Genomic DNA, 20,000 nt, shown 5'->3' on the forward strand with positions numbered 1-20,000 from the left:
GAGAAACGTCACAGATACAACCCACAGACTCTTAGACCTACTCATCCACACACAGAGATATAGGTCTCCCCCCCCCCCACACACACACACATATACACATGCATTAACGGTTTTGACAGCCCAAAAGTGTCACACCCCCACACACACGTACGGTGACCATGTTTCATATCAGCCCACACTTTCTCTCTTTCTGCCTCTCTCTTTCTCTTTCTGTCTCTCTATCTCTCTCTCTCTCGTGGGTTGTATTTACAATGGTGTTTGTTCTTCACTGGTTGCCCTTTTCTTGTGGCAACAGGTCACACATCTTGCTGCTGTGATGGCACACTGTGGTATTTCACCCAGTAGATATGGGAGTTTATCAAAATTGGGTTTTCATATTCTTTGTGGAATCTGAGAAAAATATGTGTCTCTAATATGGTCATACATTTGGCAGGAGGATAGGAAGTGCAGCTCAGTTTCCACCTCATTTTGTGGGCAGTGAGCACATAGCCTGTCTTCTCTTGAGAGCCATGTCTGCCTACAGCGGCCATTCTCAATAGCAAGGCTATGCTCACTGAGTCTGTACATAGTCAAAGCTTTCCTTAAGTTTGGGTCAGTCACAGTGGTCAGGTATTCTGTCACTGTGTACTCTCTGTTTAGGGCCAAATAGCATTCTAGTTTGCACAGTTTTTTTGTTAATTCTTTCCAATGTGTCAAGTAATTATCTTTTTGTTTTCTCATGATTTGATTGGGTCTAATTGTGCTGCTGTCCTGGGGCTCTGTGGGGTGTGTTTGTGTTTGTGTTTGTGAACAGAGCCCCAGGACCAGCTTGCTTAGGGGACTCTTCTCCAGGTTCATCACTCTGTAGGTGATGGCTTTGTTATGGAAGGTTTGTGAATCACTTCCTTTTAGGTGGTTGTAGAATTTAACGGCTCTTTTCTAAATTTTGATAATTAGTGTGTATCGGTCTAATGCATTATTTGGTGTTTTACATTGTACACTGAGGATATTTTTGCAGAGTTCTGCATGCAGAGTCTTAATTTGGTGTTTGTCCCATTTTGATAATTATTGGTTGGTGAGCGGACCCCAGACCTCACAACCATAAAGGGCAATGGGTTCCATAACTGATATAAGTATTTTTAGCCAGATCCTAATTGGTATGTTGAAATTTATATTCCTTTTGATGGCGTAGAATGCCCTTCTTGCCTTGTCTCTCAGATCATTCACAGCTTTGTTCTCTCTCTCTCTGGGTTCTCTTTCTCTCTCTCTGGGTTCTCTCCCTCTCTCTCTCTGGCTTCTCTCTAGGTTCTCTCTCTCTGGGTTCTCTCTCTCTCTCTGGGTTCTCTTTCTCTCTCTGGGTTCTCTTTCTCTCTCTCTGGGTTCTCTCCCTCTGGGTTCTCTCCCACTCTCTCTCTCTCTGGGTTCTCTCTCTCTGGGTTCTCTCCCACTCTCTCTCTCTCTGGGTTCTCTCTCTCTGGGTTCTCTCTAGAGGTTATCCCTCCTACAGCATCACCATTGTGACGCCTAGTGATGTCACCGCAGGTGGAAATATCAGTGTGTGTATAAGTGTGTATGTCTGTGTGTAGGTGTGTGTAATGCAGACTTGAGAAACGAGACTGTCAGGGTACCAATGACGACTTCTGACTCAAAAGAGAGAGGGGGAGAGAGGAGAGAGGAGAATTGACGTAGACAGCAGCCCTGGTAAAACCACAATGACCAGACAGAGCAAGGGGAAGGAGATAGGGTCCACTACTGTATGCAGGCAGGCAGACAGACATACGGACAGAAAGACAGGCAGGCAGACGGACAGACAGGCAGACTGACAGATAGGCAAGCAGACAGATAGGCAGACAGACAGACAGACAGACAGACAGACAGACAGACAGACAGACAGACAGACAGACAGACAGACAGACAGACAGGCAGACAGACATCTAGAGAGGTCTGGGTTTGGAGCTGGGTTGATTAGCTGGTACTGTAGGTAGGTACTGTGAGAAAGAGGAAGGGTGAGAGAGGGGGAGGCAGAGTGGCAGGTGTGTGTGTGTGTGTGTGTGTGTGTATGTGTGTGTGTGTGTGTGTGTGTGTGTGTGTGTGTGTGTGTGTGTGTGTGTGTGTGTATGTGTGTGTGTGTGTGTGTGTGTGTGTATGTGTGTGTGTGTGTGTGTGTGTGTGTGTGAAAGAGAGAGAGAGAGAGAGAGAGAAACAGCCACAGATCAAGAGAGGTTAAGCAGGTGGAGGGTTGAGAATGTAAAAGGCTGAGAGGACTGAGACAGGGAAGCTGAATCTTGTCCCCCTTATGAATAATCTCTTTGGTTGTCAAGAAACCACCTTCAAATCCATTGATTAACCCTCGTCCCAACCTGTCTAGAAACCACCTTCATATCTATTGATTAACCCTCGTCCCAACCTGTCTAGAAACCACCTTCAAATCCATTGATTAACCCTCGTCCCAACCTGTCTAGAAACCACCGTCAAATCCATTGATTAACCCTCGTCCCAACCTGTCTAGAAACCACCTTCAAATCCATTGATTAACCCTCGTCCCAACCTGTCTAGAAACCACCTTCATATCCATTGATTAACCCTCGTCCCAACCTGTCTAGAAACCACCTTCATATCCATTGATTAACCCTATGTCGAATATTGGCCTGTTGGAAACTACAACTCCCTACTACATGGCACAGTTCAGGCTGGATCTGATTTATCTTTAGAGAGACTACAACTCCCTACTACATCACACAGTTCAGGCTGGATCTGATTTATCTTTAAAGGAAACTACAACTCCCTACTACATCGCACAGTTCAGGCTGGATCTGATTTATCTTTAAAGGAAACTACAACTCCCTACTACATCGTACAGTTCGGGCTGGATCTGATTTATCTTTAAAGGAAACTACAACTCCCTACTACATCACACAGTTCAGGCTGGATCTGATTTATCTTTAAAGGAAACTACAACTCCCTACTACATCACACAGTTCAGGCTGGATCTGATTTATCTTTAGAGAAACTACAACTCCCTACTACATCACACAGTTCAGGCTGGATCTGATTTATCTTTAAAGGAAACTACAACTCCCTACTACATCACACAGTTCGGGCTGGATCTGATTTATCTTTAAAGGAAACTACAACTCCCTACTACATCGTACAGTTCAGGCTGGATCTGATTTATCTTTAAGGGAAACTACAACTCCCTACTACATCACACAGTTCAGGCTGGATCTGATTTATCTTTAAAGGAAACTACAACTCCCTACTACATCACACAGTTCAGGCTGGATCTGATTTATCTTTAAGGGAAACTACAACTCCCTACTACATCACACAGTTCAGGCTGGATCTGATTTATCTTTAAGGGAAACTACAACTCCCTACTACATCACACAGTTCAGGCTGGATCTGATTTATCTTTAAGGGAAACTACAACTCCCTACTACATCACACAGTTCAGGCTGGATCTGATTTATCTTTAAAGGAAACTGCGCATTGAGCTCACAGGAACAAAAATTTTCCATTTTTTTAAATGATGTCAGCCATTTTCCCATGTAGAAGCAGACCTAGTGGTCTGTATACTTAAACGGAAGGGGGGCTGTGTGTGTGTGTGTGTGTGTGTGTGTGTGTGTGTGTGTGTGTGTGTGTGTGTGTGTGTGTGTCTGTCTGTATCTCTCCCTGTACAGGAAGCAGCTGTGTTTCACTGCAGAAGTGAAATGTTATTCTCTTGCCTTGCCATTCGACCATCGCCGCGACAACTCGCCACCGACCGTCACCACGGAAACAACGACCTGGACTGGAAACTCTAGTTATTCTACACTGCAGGTGTCAAACACATTCCACGGAGGGCTGAGTGTCTGTGGGTTTTCTCTCCTCCCTTGTACTTGATTGGTGAATTAAGGTCACTGATTAGTAAGGAGCTTCACTCACCTGGTTGTCAAGGTCTTAATTGAAAGGAAAAACCAAAAAACCCGCAGACACTAGTCCCTCCGTGGAATGAGTTGGACCCTTATGCTCTACAAGGTGCTCTTGTTTTCTCAATTCCAATCAAATTCCTCCAAACTCAAAACCTGCCAAGTGTGTTGTCTGTAAAAACCTGTTGTCTGTCTCCATCCCAGGATTTATTTATGTGTTTCATTTCTCCTTTTAGAAAACAACACAACAAAGTTGTTTCACATGGATCCATAAGGGCCAGATAAACAGGGCTATTCACGATGCTACATTTGAGAAGAACAATCTCAATCTCAATCTCAGTCTAGATATACATGTTGTTACCGCCGTTTTGTTTAGACCGTCGATCCGTAAAGAGTAGCGGACATAATGAGGTAAAACAGTCGAGGGGAGTTGAGAGGAAGTGGTGTAACAGAATTGGTACAAAGTTTAGTAACAGAACTGCTGTGTGTTATTCACATCGATGAATAATGACTCCTACTTCCTTTTAACAACACACAAGTTCTGTATGGCCAAACGGTGACCAGATTTCCTCATTTGCTATTGACAAATAGCACTCCAACCCTGTTCCGGGAGAGCTAACATCCTGTAGGTTTAAATTCCAACCCTGTTCCGGGAGAGCTAACATCCTGTAGGTTTAAATTCCAACCCTGTTCCGGGAGAGCTAACATCCTGTAGGTTTAAATTACAACCCTGTTCCTGGAGAGTTACTGTCCAGTAGGTTATAACTCCAACCCTGTTTCTGGAGAATTACTGTCCAGTAGGTTATAACTCCAACCCTGTTCCTGGAGAGATACTGTCCAGTAGGTTTAAACTCCAACCCTGTTTCTGGAGAATTACTGTCCAGTAGGTTATAACTCCAACCCTGTTTCTGGAGAATTACTGTCCAGTAGGTTATAACTCCAACCCTGTTTCTGGAGAATTACTGCCCAGTAGGTTATAACTCCAACCCTGTTCCTGGAGAGATACTGTCAAGTAGGTTTAAACTCCAACCCTGTTTTTGGAGAGTTACTGTCCAGTAGGTTATAACTCCAACCCTGTTCCTGGAGAGCTAACATCATGTAGGTTTAAACTCCAACCTTGTTCCTGGAGAGCTACTGTCCAGTAGGTTATAACTCCAACCCTGTTCCTGGAGAGCTACTGCCCAGTAGGTTATAACTCCAACTCTGTTCCTGGAGAGATACTGTCCAGTAGGTTTAAACTCCAACCCTGTTCTTGGAGAGTTACTGTACAGTAGGTTATAACTCCAACCCTAATCTAGAGAACCTGGAGGTATCTCTCCAGGAACAGGGCTGGACAGAAAACCTACAGGACGGTATCTATATACCATTACAATGGCTTGTATGGTAGTACTGCCCAATCAGAACAATGGCTTGTATGGTAGTACTGCCCAATCAGAACAATGGCTTGTATGGTAGTACTGCCCAATCAGTACAATGGCTTGTATGGTAGTACTGCCCAATCAGTACAATGGCTTGTATGGTAGTACTGCCCAATCAGAACAATGGCTTGTATGGTAGTACTGCCCAATCAGTACAATGGCTTGTATGGTAGTACTGCCCAATCAGTACAATGGCTTGTATGGTAGTACTGCCCAATCAGTACAATGGCTTGTATGGCAGTACTTCATGTTTTCAATGTTATCAGAGGCTGCACACCTTCAGTACAAACACACACACACACACACACACACACACACACACACACACACACGCACACGCACACACACACACACATTCCCCTCTCTCACGTGGCATCCAGCACTACAACTGTGTGTTATGAAAATGGGGAAGCAGGTTAGCTCTTGTCTTGTAATGGAGACAACAACGACACTTTGCTGCAGAGACCCGGGGATAGAAGTTCTAGGAGGAAATTGACAGATCTATCTCCGTCTACTTGTGGTTAGGACAGCAGTAGCCCATGTATATATATCTACTTCTCACTCTAAATGAATATGTCAGAAAGTAAATGTGAAAGAGGGGGGGGGGAGAGGAAGAGAGGGGGGGAGAGAGGAAGAGAGGGGGGGAGAGAGAGGAAGAGAGGGGAGGAGAGAGAGGAAGAGAGGGGAGGAGAGAGAGGAAGAGAGGGGGGAGAGAGAGGAAGAGAGGGGGGAGAGAGAGAGGAAGAGGGGGGAGAGAGAGAGAAAGAGAGGGGGGAAGAGAGGGGGGGAGAGAGAGAGGAAGAGGGAAGAGAGGGGGGAGAGAGAGGAAGAGAGGGGGGGAGAGAGAGAGGAAGAGAGGGGGGAGAGAGAGAGGAAGAGGGGGGAGAGAGAGAGGAAGAGTGGAGAGAGAGAGGAAGAGAGGAAGAGAGGGGAGGAGAGAGAGGAAGAGAGGGGGGAGAGAGAGGAAGAGAGGGGAGAGAGAGAGAGGAAGAGGGGGGAGAGAGAGAGGAAGAGAGGAAGAGAGGGGAGGAGAGAGGAAGAGAGGGGGGAGAGAGAGGAAGAGAGGGGGGAAGAGAGAGAGGAAGAGGGGGGAGAGAGAGAGGAAGAGAGGGGGAGTGAGAGAGGATGAGGGGGGGGGGAGAAAAGCCTGAGAGACTGTAGCTGAGAGAGAAACCCACCATTGAATGGGTTGATCCCTCTGGTCATCCTCTGCACGATGGAGTCCTTTACCTCTCTCCTCCTCACACACTGGATACCCAGATTCTGGAAGCTGTGGATACGAAGCATAGGGAAGTCAGAAACTCAGGGTCCTGGGGCATAAAATGGTCTCCATGTATAACCCAAGCGGTTACACAGATACATAGACAAAGTGATATTATCTGGGGAATTCCCTCAGCACTGTGGTTTTGCAAAGTGAGGGGCCATCCATTTGGACTAGTGTGTGTGTGTGTGTGTGTGTGCGTGTGCATGCGTGCCTGTGTGTGTGCGTGTGTGTGTGCGTGTGTGTGATCACATCATCACATGCAAAACAACTGGAGGAACTCCCACAACATGACTCTGCCCTTGACAAGGGGGTGGTGATGCAAATGACAGTGAAAAGGATGATGGTGATGATGATGATGGTGGTGATGATGATGATGGTGGTGATGATGATAGTGATGGTGACTAAAAGTGGAAAATAATGATGATGGGGGTGACTGTGTTTATTATAATGATGATGATGGTGATGATAATGGTAACCGTGTGTGTGAGATAAACTCAAGTGGATGATGACGATGGGGTAAAGTGATGAAGGGTGACTCACGCGAAGACCTTGCGCTCTGGGCCAAACTCAGCTTCGTAGAATCCCTCCTTGCAGTCCTTGCCCACCAAGTCATGTGGGTGGGGCCTAAAGGGCTCGTTCTTGGTTACCAGGGAAACGCGCACTTTGCCCTTCCCACAGTAGTTCAGAATCTGATGGGGAAAGAGAGGAGGGGTAAACATTTAAAGAAGGAAGTGAATACAGGGCGTTCAGGTCGTTATTGTAAAAGAGATTACTTACCGGGTTTAATAAAGGATAAACACACTAATAAAAGAGGAACATAGAGAAGAGAAGAGAGAGGAGTAGAGAGGAGAGAGAGGAGAAGAGAGAGAGGAGAAGTGGAGAGAGAGAAGAGAGGAGGAGAGAGAGAAGAGAGGAAAAGAGAGAGAGAGGAGAAGAGAGGAGATAGGAGAGAAGAGAAGTGGAGAGAGGAGAAGAGAGAGAGGAGAAGTGGAGAGAGAGAAGAGAGGAGGAGAGAGAGAAGAGAGGAAAAGAGAGAGAGAGGAGAAGAGAGGAGAATTGGAGAAGAGAAGAGAGAGGAGAAGAGAGGAGAAGAGAAGAGTGGAAGTGGAGAGAGGAGAAGAGAGAGAGAGGAGAAAAGAGGAGAAGTGGAGAAGAGAAGAGAGAGGAGAAGAGAAGAGGGGAAGTGGAGAGAGAGAGGAGAAGAGAGGAGAAGAGGAGAAGTGGAGAAGAGAAGAGAGTAGAAGAGAAGAGGAGAAGTGGAGAGAGGAGAAGAGAAGAGAGGAGAAGAGGAGAAGTGGAGAGAGGAGAAGAGAAGAGATGAGAAGAGAAGAGAGAAGAGCGGAGAAGAGCGGAGATGAGAAGAGATGAGAAGATAGAAGAGGAGAATATAAGAGAAGAGAAGTGGAGAGAGGAGAAGAGGAGAAGTGGAGAAGAGAAGAGAGGAGAAGAGAAGAGGAGAAGTGGAGAGAGGAGAAGAGAAGAGAGGAGAAGAGAAGAGAGACGAGCGGAGAAGAGCGGAGATGAGAAGAGATGAGAAGATAGAAGAGGAGAATATAAGAGAAGAGAAGTGGAGAGAGGAGAAGAGAGAAGATAAGAGGAGATAAGATAACAGAAGAGAAGAGAGGGGAGAGGAGAACAGAGGAGAAGAGATGAGAGGAGAACAGAGGAGAAGATATGAGAGGAGAAGAGAAGAAGAGAGGAGATGAGAGGAGAAGAGGAGAGGAATCAATAACATGGACAACATCAGTGAAAACAGCAGAAAGTTGTTAGTAGACCAGAGAGTCTAGAATACTAGTAATGACATCACTAATCATTAAATCTCTTTATCATTTCATCACAGCTGTCTGTGAGTGGTTTTCACAGGGCTGGAGCAGGAAGGAGTGGCTATGTATTCGGATGGGCAGAGAGAGTAGAAACTATTCAAAACAGAGATACCTGCTCATGGGGTCAGAGAGGACTAGATTTAGCGACAAATGCTGGCTCGAATACTGCAGTACACTAGTGACTAGGATATGGTCCTGTATATACTCCTCAGGGTTAGCGTATTATGATACACTAGTGTATATACTGTAGTATTAGTGTTGAGGTGGATATACTGTAGTATTAGTGTTGAGATGGATATACTGTAGTATTAGTGTTGAGATGGATATACTGTAGTATAAGTGCTGAGGTGGATATACTGTAGTATTAGTGTTGAGATGGATATACTGTGGTATTAGTGCTGAGATGGATATACTGTAGTATTAGTGTTGAGGTGGATATACTGTAGTATGTATTAGTGTTGAGATGGATATACTGTAGTATTAGTGTTGAGGTGGATATACTGTAGTATGTATTAGTGTTGAGATGGATATACTGTAGTATTAGTGTTGAGATGGATATACTGTAGTATTAGTGTTGAGGTGGATATACTGTAGTATTAGTGTTGAGGTGGACATACTGTAGTATTAGTGTCGAGATGGATATACTGTAGTATTAATGCTGAGGTGGATTTCCTGTAGTATTAGTGTTGAGATGGATATACTGTAGTATTAGTGTTGAGATGGATATACTGTAGTATTAGTGTTGAGATGGATATACTGTAGTATTAATGCTGAGGTGGATTTCCTGTAGTATTAGTGTTGAGATGGATATACTGTAGTATTAGTGTTGAGATGGATATACTGTAGTATTAGTGTTGAGATGGATATACTGTAGTATTAGTGTTGAGATGGATATACTGTAGTATTAGTGTTGAGATGGATATACTGTAGTATTAATGTTGAGATGGATATACTGTAGTATTAGTGTTGAGATGGATATACTGTAGTATTAGTGTTGAGATGGATATACTGTAGTATTAGTGATGAGATGGATATACTGTAGTATTAGTGTTGAGGTGGATATACTGTAGTATGTATTAGTGTTGAGGTGGATATACTGTAGTATGTATTAGTGTTGAGGTGGATATACTGTAGTATTAGTGTTGAGGTGGACATACTGTAGTATTAGTGTCGAGATGGATATACTGTAGTATTAATGCTGAGGTGGATTTCCTGTAGTATTAGTGTTGAGATGGATATACTGTAGTATTAGTGTTGAGATGGATATACTGTAGTATTAGTGTTGAGATGGATATACTGTAGTATTAATGCTGAGGTGGATTTCCTGTAGTATTAGTGTTGAGATGGATATACTGTAGTATTAGTGTTGAGATGGATATACTGTAGTATTAATGCTGAGGTGGATTTCCTGTAGTATTAGTGTTGAGATGGATATACTGTAGTATTAGTGTTGAGGTGGATATACTGTAGTATGTATTAGTGTTGAGGTGGATATACTGTAGTATTAGTGTTGAGGTGGACATACTGTAGTATTAGTGTCGAGATGGATATACTGTAGTATTAGTGTTGAGATGGATATACTGTAGTATTAGTGTTGAGGTGGATATACTGTAGTATTAGTGTTGAGATGGATATACTGTAGTATTAGTGTTGAGATGGATATACTGTAGTATTAGTGTTGAGATGGATATACTGTAGTATTAGTGTTGAGATGGATATACTGTAGTATTAGTGTTGAGATGGATATACTGTGGTATTAGTGTTGAGATGGATATACTGTAGTATTAGTGTTGAGATGGATATACTGTAGTATTAGTGTTGAGATGGATATACTGTGGTATTAGTGTTGAGATGGATATACTGGTACTGTAGTATTAGTGTTGAGATGGATATACTGTAGTATTAGTGTTGAGATGGATATACTGTAGTATTAGTGTTGAGATGGATATACTGTAGTATTAGTGTTGAGATGGATATACTGTAGTATTAGTGTTGAGATGGATATACTGTAGTATTAGTGTTGAGATGGATATACTGGTACTGTAGTATTAGTGTTGAGATGGATATACTGTAGTATTAGTGTTGAGATGGATATACTGTAGTATTAGTGTTGAGATGGATATACTGTAGTATTAGTGTTGAGGTGGATATACTGTAGTATTAGTGTTGAGATGGATATACTGTAGTATTAGTGTTGAGATGGATATACTGTAGTATTAGTGCTGAGATGGATATACTGTAGTATTAGTGTTGAGATGGATATACTGTGGTATTAGTGTCGAGATGGATATACTGTAGTATTAATGCTGAGGTGGATATACTGTAGTATTAGTGCTGAGATGGATATACTGTAGTATTAGTGTTGAGATGGATATACTGTGGTATTAGTGTTGAGATGGATATACTGTAGTATTAGTGTTGAGATGGATATACTGTAGTATTAGTGTTGAGATGGATATACTGTAGTATTAATGCTGAGGTGGATTTCCTGTAGTATTAGTGTTGAGATGGATATACTGTAGTATTAGTGTTGAGATGGATATACTGTAGTATTAATGCTGAGGTGGATTTCCTGTAGTATTAGTGTTGAGATGGATATACTGTAGTATTAGTGTTGAGGTGGATATACTGTAGTATGTATTAGTGTTGAGGTGGATATACTGTAGTATTAGTGTTGAGGTGGACATACTGTAGTATTAGTGTCGAGATGGATATACTGTAGTATTAGTGTTGAGATGGATATACTGTAGTATTAGTGTTGAGGTGGATATACTGTAGTATTAGTGTTGAGATGGATATACTGTAGTATTAGTGTTGAGGTGGATATACTGTAGTATTAGTGTTGAGGTGGATATACTGTAGTATTAGTGTTGAGGTGGATATACTGTAGTATTAGTGTTGAGGTGGATATACTGTAGTATTAGTGTTGAGATGGATATACTGTAGTATTAGTGTTGAGGTGGATATACTGTAGTATTAGTGTTGAGGTGGATATACTGTAGTATGTATTAGTGTTGAGATGGATATACTGTAGTATTAGTGCTGAGATGGATATACTGTAGTATTAGTGTTGAGATGGATATACTGTAGTATGTATTAGTGTTGAGATGGATATACTGTAGTATTAGTGTTGAGATGGATATACTGTAGTATTAGTGCTGAGGTGGATATACTGTAGTATTAGTGTTGAGATGGATATACTGTAGTATTAGTGTTGAGGTGGATATACTGTAGTATTAGTGCTGAGGTGGATATACTGTAGTATGTATTAGTGTTGAGATGGATATACTGTAGTATTAGTGTTGAGATGGATATACTGTAGTATTAGTGTTGAGATGGATATACTGTGGTATTAGTGTTGAGATGGATATACTGTAGTATTAGTGCTGAGGTGGATATACTGTAGTATGTATTAGTGTTGAGATGGATATACTGTAGTATTAGTGTTGAGATGGATATACTGTAGTATTAGTGCTGAGGTGGATATACTGTAGTATTAGTGTTGAGATGGATATACTGTAGTATTAGTGTTGAGATGGATATACTGTAGTATTAGTGTTGAGATGGATATACTGTAGTATTAGTGTTGAGGTGGATATACTGTAGTATTAGTGTTGAGATGGATATACTGTAGTATTAGTGTTGAGGTGGATATACTGTAGTATTAGTGTTGAGATGGATATACTGTAGTATTAGTGTTGAGATGGATATACTGTAGTATTAGTGTTGAGATGGATATACTGTAGTATTAGTGTTGAGATGGATATACTGGTACTGTAGTATTAGTGTTGAGGTGGATATACTGTAGTATGTATTAGTGTTGAGATGGATATACTGTAGTATTAGTGTTGAGATGGATATACTGTAGTATTAGTGTTGAGGTGGATATACTGTAGTATGTATTAGTGTTGAGATGGATATACTGTAGTATTAGTGCTGAGATGGATATACTGTAGTATTAGTGTTGAGATGGATATACTGTAGTATTAGTGTTGAGATGGATATACTGGTACTGTAGTATTAGTGTTGAGGTGGATATACTGTAGTATGTATTAATAGTTGAGATGGATATACTGTAGTATTAGTGCTGAGATGGATATACTGTAGTATTAGTGCTGAGGTGGATATACTGTAGTATTAGTGTTGAGATGGATATACTGTAATATTAGTGTTGAGATGGATATACTGTAGTATTAGTGTTGAGATGGATATACTGTAGTATTAGTGTTGAGATGGATATACTGTTGTATTAGTGCTGAGATGGATATACTGTGGTATTAGTGTTGAGATGGATATACTGTAGTATTAGTGTTGAGATGGATATACTGTAGTATTAGTGTTGAGATGGATATACTGGTACTGTAGTATTAGTGTTGAGATGGATATACTGGTATTGTAGTATTAGTGTTGAGATGGATATACTGTAGTATTAGTGTTGAGATGGATATACTGTAGTATTAGTGTTGAGATGGATATACTGTAGTATTAGTGTTGAGATGGATATACTGTAGTATTAGTGTTGAGATGGATATACTGTAGTATTAGTGTTGAGATGGATATACTGTAGTATTAGTGTTGAGATGGATATACTGTAGTATTAGTGTTGAGATGGATATACTGTAGTATTAGTGTTGAGATGGATATACTGTAGTATTAGTGTTGAGATGGATATACTGTAGTATTAGTGCTGAGATGGATATACTGTAGTATTAGTGTTGAGATGGATATACTGTAGTATTAGTGCTGAGATGGATATACTGTAGTATTAGTGTTGAGATGGATATACTGTAGTATGTATTAGTGCTGAGGTGGATATACTGTAGTATTAGTGTTGAGATGGATATACTGTAGTATTCGTGTTGAGGTGGATATACTGTAGTATTAGTGTTGAGATGGATATACTGTAGTATTAGTGTTGAGATGGATATACTGTAGTATTAGTGTTGAGATGGATATACTGTAGTATTAGTGTTGAGATGGATATACTGTAGTATTAGTGTTGAGATGGATATACTGTAGTATTAGTGCTGAGGTGGATATACTGTAGTATGTATTAGTGTTGAGATGGATATACTGGTACTGTAGTATTAGTGTTGAGGTGGATATACTGTAGTATTAGTGTTGAGATGGATATACTGTAGTATTAGTGTTGAGATGGATATACTGTAGTATTAGTGTTGAGATGGATATACTGTAGTATTAGTGTTGAGATGGATATACTGGTACTGTAGTATTAGTGTTGAGATGGATATACTGTAGTATTAGTGTTGACATGGATATACTGTAGTATTAGTGTTGAGATGGATATACTGGTACTGTAGTATTAGTGTTGAGATGGATATACTGGTACTGTAGTATTAGTGTTGAGATGGATATACTGGTACTGTAGTATTAGTGTTGAGATGGATATACTGTAGTATGTATTAGTGTTGAGATGGATATACTGGTACTGTAGTATTAGTGTTGAGATGGATATACTGTAGTATGTATTAGTGTTGAGGTGGATATACTGTAGTATTAGTGTTGAGATGGATATACTGTAGTATTAATGCTGAGGTGGATATACTGTAGTATTAATGCTGAGGTGGATATACTGTAGTATTTGTGTTGAGATGGATATACTGTAGTATTAGTGTTGAGATGGATATACTGTAGTATTAGTGTTGAGATGGATATACTGTAGTATTAGTGTTGAGATGGATATACTGGTACTGTAGTATTAGTGTTGAGATGGATATACTGTAGTATGTATTAGTGTTGAGGTGGATATACTGTAGTATTAGTGTTGAGATGGATATACTGTAGTATTAATGCTGAGGTGGATATACTGTAGTATTTGTGTTGAGATGGATATACTGTAGTATTAGTGTTGAGATGGATATACTGTAGTATTAGTGTTGAGATGGATATACAGTAGTATTAGTGTTGAGATGGATATACTGTAGTATTAGTGTTGAGATGGATATACTGTAGTATGTATTAGTGTTGAGATGGATATACTGGTACTGTAGTATTAGTGTTGAGATGGATATACTGTAGTATGTATTAGTGTTGAGGTGGATATACTGTAGTATTAGTGTTGAGATGGATATACTGTAGTATTAATGCTGAGGTGGATATACTGTAGTATTTGTGTTGAGATGGATATACTGTAGTATTAGTGTTGAGATGGATATACTGTAGTATTAGTGTTGAGATGGATATACTGTAGTATTAGTGTTGAGATGGATATACAGTAGTATTAGTGTTGAGATGGATATACTGTAGTATTAGTGTTGAGATGGATATACTGTAGTATTAGTGTTGACATGGACATACTGTAGTATTAGTGTTGAGATGGATATACTGGTACTGTAGTATTAGTGTTGAGATGGATATACTGGTACTGTAGTATTAGTGCTGACATGGATATACTGCAGTATTAGTGTTGAGATGGATATACTGGTACTGTAGTATTAGTGTTGAGATGGATATACTGTAGTATTAGTGTTGACATGGATATACTGTAGTATTAGTGTTGAGATGGATATACTGGTACTGTAGTATTAGTGTTGAGATGGATATACTGTAGTATTAGTGTTGAGATGGATATACTGTAGTATTAGTGTTGACATGGATATACTGTAGTATTAGTGTTGAGATGGATGTACTGGTACTGTAGTATTAGTGTTGAGGTGGATATACAGTAGTATGTATTAGTGTTGAGATGGATATACTGGTACTGTAGTATTAGTGTTGAGATGGATATACTGTAGTATTAGTGTTGACATGGATATACTGTAGTATGTATTAGTGTTGAGATGGATATACTGGTACTGTAGTATTAGTGTTGAGATGGATATACTGTAGTATTAGTGTTGAGATGGATATACTGGTACTGTAGTATTAGTGTTGAGATGGATATACTGTAGTATGTATTAGTGTTGAGGTGGATATACTGTAGTATTAGTGTTGAGATGGATATACTGTAGTATTAATGCTGAGGTGGATATACTGTAGTATTTGTGTTGAGATGGATATACTGTAGTATTAGTGTTGAGATGGATATACTGTAGTATTAGTGTTGAGATGGATATACTGTAGTATTAGTGTTGAGATGGATATACTGTAGTATTAATGCTGAGGTGGATATACTGTAGTATTTGTGTTGAGATGGATATACTGTAGTATTAGTGTTGAGATGGATATACTGTAGTATTAATGCTGGGGTGGATATACTGGTACTGTAGTATTAGTGTTGAGATGGATATACTGTAGTATTAGTGTTGAGATGGATATACTGTAGTATTAGTGTTGAGATGGATATACTGTAGTATTAGTGCTGAGATGGATATACTGTAGTATTAGTGTTGAGATGGATATACTGGTACTGTAGTATTAGTGTTGAGATGGATATACTGTAGTATTAGTGTTGAGATGGATATACTGGTACTGTAGTATTAGTGTTGAGATGGATATACTGTAGTATTAGTGTTGAGATGGATATACTGTAGTATTAGTGTTGAGATGGATATACTGGTACTGTAGTATTAGTGTTGAGATGGATATACTGTAGTATTAGTGCTGAGATGGATATACTGTAGTATTAGTGTTGAGATGGATATACTGGTACTGTAGTATTAGTGTTGAGATGGATATACTGTAGTATTAGTGTTGAGATGGATATACTGGTACTGTAGTATTAGTGTTGAGATGGATATACTGTAGTATTAGTGTTGAGATGGATATACTGGTACTGTAGTATTAGTGTTGAGATGGATATACTGTAGTATTAGTGCTGAGATGGATATACTGTAGTATTAGTCATCATCTCATCTCAGGCAGTAACAGTGTCAGCCAGGCCATCTAATGTTATGTTCTCTCCATACTGTACTGTCGTCATCCTGTTTAGCTAGGCTAACCTGCCTAAATATACTGCAGAGCTGTCTGTAGTCATCCTGTTTAGCTAGGCTAACCTGCCTAAATATACTGCAGAGCTGTCTGTAGTCATCCTGTTTAGCTAGGCTAACCTGTCTAAATATACTGCAGAGCTGTCTGTAGTCATCCTGTTTAGCTAGGCTAACCTGCCTAAATATACTGCAGAGCTGTCTGTAGTCATCCTGTTTAGCTAGACTAACCTGCCTAAATATACTGCAGAGCTGTCTGTAGTCATCCTGTTTAGCTAGGCTAACCTGCCTAAATATACTGCAGAGCTGTCTGTAGTCATCCTGTTTAGCTAGGCTAACCTGCCTAAATATACTGCAGAGCTGTCTGTAGTCATCCTGTTTAGCTAGGCTAACCTGCCTAAATATACTGCAGAGCTGTCTGTAGTCATCCTGTTTAGCTAGGCTAACCTGCCTAAATATACTGCAGAGCTGTCTGTAGTCATCCTGTTTAGCTAGGCTAACCTGTCTAAATATACTGCAGAGCTGTCTGTAGTCATCCTGTTTAGCTAGGCTAGCCTGCTTAAGTATGCTGCCGAGTTGTCTGACAAAATCCTTTCACTACTAGCTCTTCAAAGTAGATAAGGCATACTTTCATGAACTCTCTATCCCACTCTATCTCATCGTTGTGTTGTGTACATTCCTCTCTCATGCGATGGCGTATGCGGTCTGTGTGTATCTAACCTAACTTAGCAGGCATAAAAGTGTATCCATCTGTGTCAGAGCCGGAAAAGAACAGGCGCAATGGATTCTGGTCATTGTAGTAATTACGCAGTCCCTGCGCTGAACTAGGTTGAATATTTGCTTCATGAAAACTACAACTCCCTTCAGCCCAGCGTCCCATATAGTTCTTGATTTGATTTCTCTCCAGAGAAACGACGCGTTGGACTAAATGGAATTCAAGTAATTGAACCGATCTCTTTTTTTAATAACCGCGCCCCCCCGAATATTCGGTTAATCGTTCAACACTATGTAGTATATAACTACAGTAGGACAGTAGGTTCAATTCCCAGGACCGTATGTAAAATGTACGCACACATGACTGTAAGTCAGATAAAAGTTTCTGTTAAATGGCATATGACTATGATATTATTTGCTTACCTGTATAGTGGGGTATGACCTGTTGTTGTCAGAGCTCCTCTCTCCAGGGATGCTGCCTGCAGAGCGGCCTTCGCACTTGTACCTGAAGCGCATGCCCCTCTGTTTGGGCTGCTCAAAGATCTGAACACTGGGCTCGGCCACTGGACAACAACACAGGGAGAGAGGGTTAGATATGGTCCCCTGTAGCTCAGTTGGTACAGCATGGTGCTTGCAAGGCCAGGATAATGGGTTAGATTCCCGGGACCACCCATATGAAACATTTATACACAAACGACTGTTAGTCGCTTTGAATAAAAGTGTCTGTTAAATTATATATACAGTACCATTACTATACCTTGAGTATACCAAACATTAAGAACCCCTTTCCTAATATTGAGTTAGACCAACCCCCCCAAAAATATTTTCCACCTTAATTTGCAAATAAATTCATTAATAATCCTACAATGTGATTTTCTCGATTTTTTTTCTCATTTTGTCTGTCATAGTTGAAGTGTACCTATGATGAAAATTACAGGCCTCTCTACATCTTTTTAAGTGGGAGAACTTGCACAATTGGTGGCTGACTAAATACTTTATTTGCCCCACTGTAGTTTAGTATTCCATATAGTTTAGTATTCCATATACCTTACTATTCCATATACCTTACTATTCCATATACCTTAGTATTCCATATAGTTTAGTATTCCATATACCTTACTATTCCATATACCTTAGTATTCCATATAGTTTAGTATTCCATATAGCTTAGTATTTCATATAGTTTAGTATTCCATATAGTTTAGTATTCCATATAGCTTAGTATTCCATATAGTTTAGTATTCCATATAGTTTAGTATTCCATATAGTTTAGTATTCCATATAGTTTAGTATTCCATATAGTTTAGTATTCCATATACCTTAGTATTCCATATAGTTTAGTATTCCATATAGCTTAGTATTCCATATAGTTTAGTATTCCATATAGCTTAGTATTCCATATAGTTTAGTATTCCATATAGTTTAGTATTCCATATAGTTTAGTATTCCATATAGTTTAGTATTCCATATACCTTAGTATTCCATATAGTTTAGTATTCCATATAGCTTAGTATTCCATATAGTTTAGTATTCCATATAGTTTAGTATTCCATATAGCTTAGTATTCCATATAGTTTAGTATTCCATATAGCTTAGTATTCCATATAGCTTAGTATTCCATATAGTTTAGTATTCCATATACCTTAGTATTCCATATAGCTTAGTATTCCATATACCTTACTATTCCATATAGTTTAGTATTCCATATAGTTTAGTATTCTATATAGTTTAGTATTCTATATAGTTTAGTATTTCATATAGTTTAGTATTCTATATAGTTTAGTATTCTATATAGCTTAGTATTCTATATAGTTTAGTATTCTATATAGCTTAGTATTCCATATAGTTTAGTATTCCATATAGTTTAGTATTCCATATAGCTTAGTATTCTATATAGTTTAGTATTCCATATACCTTAGTATTCCATATAGTTTAGTATTCCATATAGCTTAGTATTTCATATAGTTTAGTATTCTATATAGTTTAGTATTCCATATAGTTTAGTATTCCATATAGTTTAGTATTCCATATAGCTTAGTATTCCATATAGTTTAGTATTCCATATAGTTTAGTATTCCATATAGTTTAGTATTCCATATACCTTAGTATTCCATATAGTTTAGTATTCCATATAGTTTAGTATTCCATATAGCTTAGTATTCCATATAGCTTAGTATTCCATATAGTTTAGTATTCCATATAGTTTAGTATTCCATATACCTTAGTATTCCATATACCTTACTATTCCATATAGTTTAGTATTCCATATAGTTTAGTATTCTATATAGTTTAGTATTCCATATAGTTTAGTATTCTATATACCTTAGTATTCCATATAGTTTAGTATTCCATATAGTTTAGTATTCCATATAGTTTAGTATTCCATATAGCTTAGTATTTCATATAGTTTAGTATTCTATATACCTTAGTATTCCATATAGTTTAGTATTCCATATAGTTTAGTATTCCATATAGTTTAGTATTCCATATAGTTTAGTATTCCATATAGTTTAGTATTCCATATAGTTTAGTATTCCATATAGTTTAGTATTCCATATAGTTTAGTATTCCATATAGTTTAGTATTCCATATAGTTTAGTATTCCATATAGTTTAGTATTCCATATAGTTTAGTATTCCATATAGTTTAGTATTCCATATAGTTTAGTATTCCATATAGTTTAGTATTCCATATAGTTTAGTATTCCATATAGTTTAGTATTTCATATAGTTTAGTATTCCATATAGTTTAGTATTCCATATACCTTAGTATTCCATATACCTTACTATTCCATATAGTTTAGTATTCCATATAGTTTAGTATTCCATATAGCTTAGTATTCCATATAGTTTAGTATTCCATATAGTTTAGTATTCCATATAGTTTAGTATTCCATATAGTTTAGTATTCCATATAGTTTAGTATTCCATATAGTTTAGTATTCCATATAGTTTAGTATTTCATATAGTTTAGTATTCCATATACCTTACTATTCCATATAGCTTAGT

General features: G+C 38.9%; 1 protein-coding gene across 1 annotated transcript in view; it reads right to left on the bottom strand.

The window, feature by feature from the left end:
* Window positions 1-20,000, bottom strand: part of LOC118936685 (proto-oncogene c-Rel-like) — a 32,684-nt gene that overhangs the window by 8,494 nt on the left and 4,190 nt on the right. Inside the window, exons 3-5 of the mRNA XM_036988130.1 lie at window positions 17,416-17,555; window positions 7,110-7,258; window positions 6,484-6,575 (exon numbers count right to left, since the gene is read on the bottom strand). Of these exons, the coding sequence (XP_036844025.1) occupies window positions 6,484-6,575; window positions 7,110-7,258; window positions 17,416-17,555 (381 nt within the window). The remainder of the gene's footprint in view (window positions 1-6,483; window positions 6,576-7,109; window positions 7,259-17,415; window positions 17,556-20,000) is intronic.

Source organism: Oncorhynchus mykiss, chromosome 1, assembly GCF_013265735.2.
Source record: "Oncorhynchus mykiss isolate Arlee chromosome 1, USDA_OmykA_1.1, whole genome shotgun sequence".
In the NCBI taxonomy this organism is placed as follows: domain Eukaryota; kingdom Metazoa; phylum Chordata; class Actinopteri; order Salmoniformes; family Salmonidae; genus Oncorhynchus; species Oncorhynchus mykiss.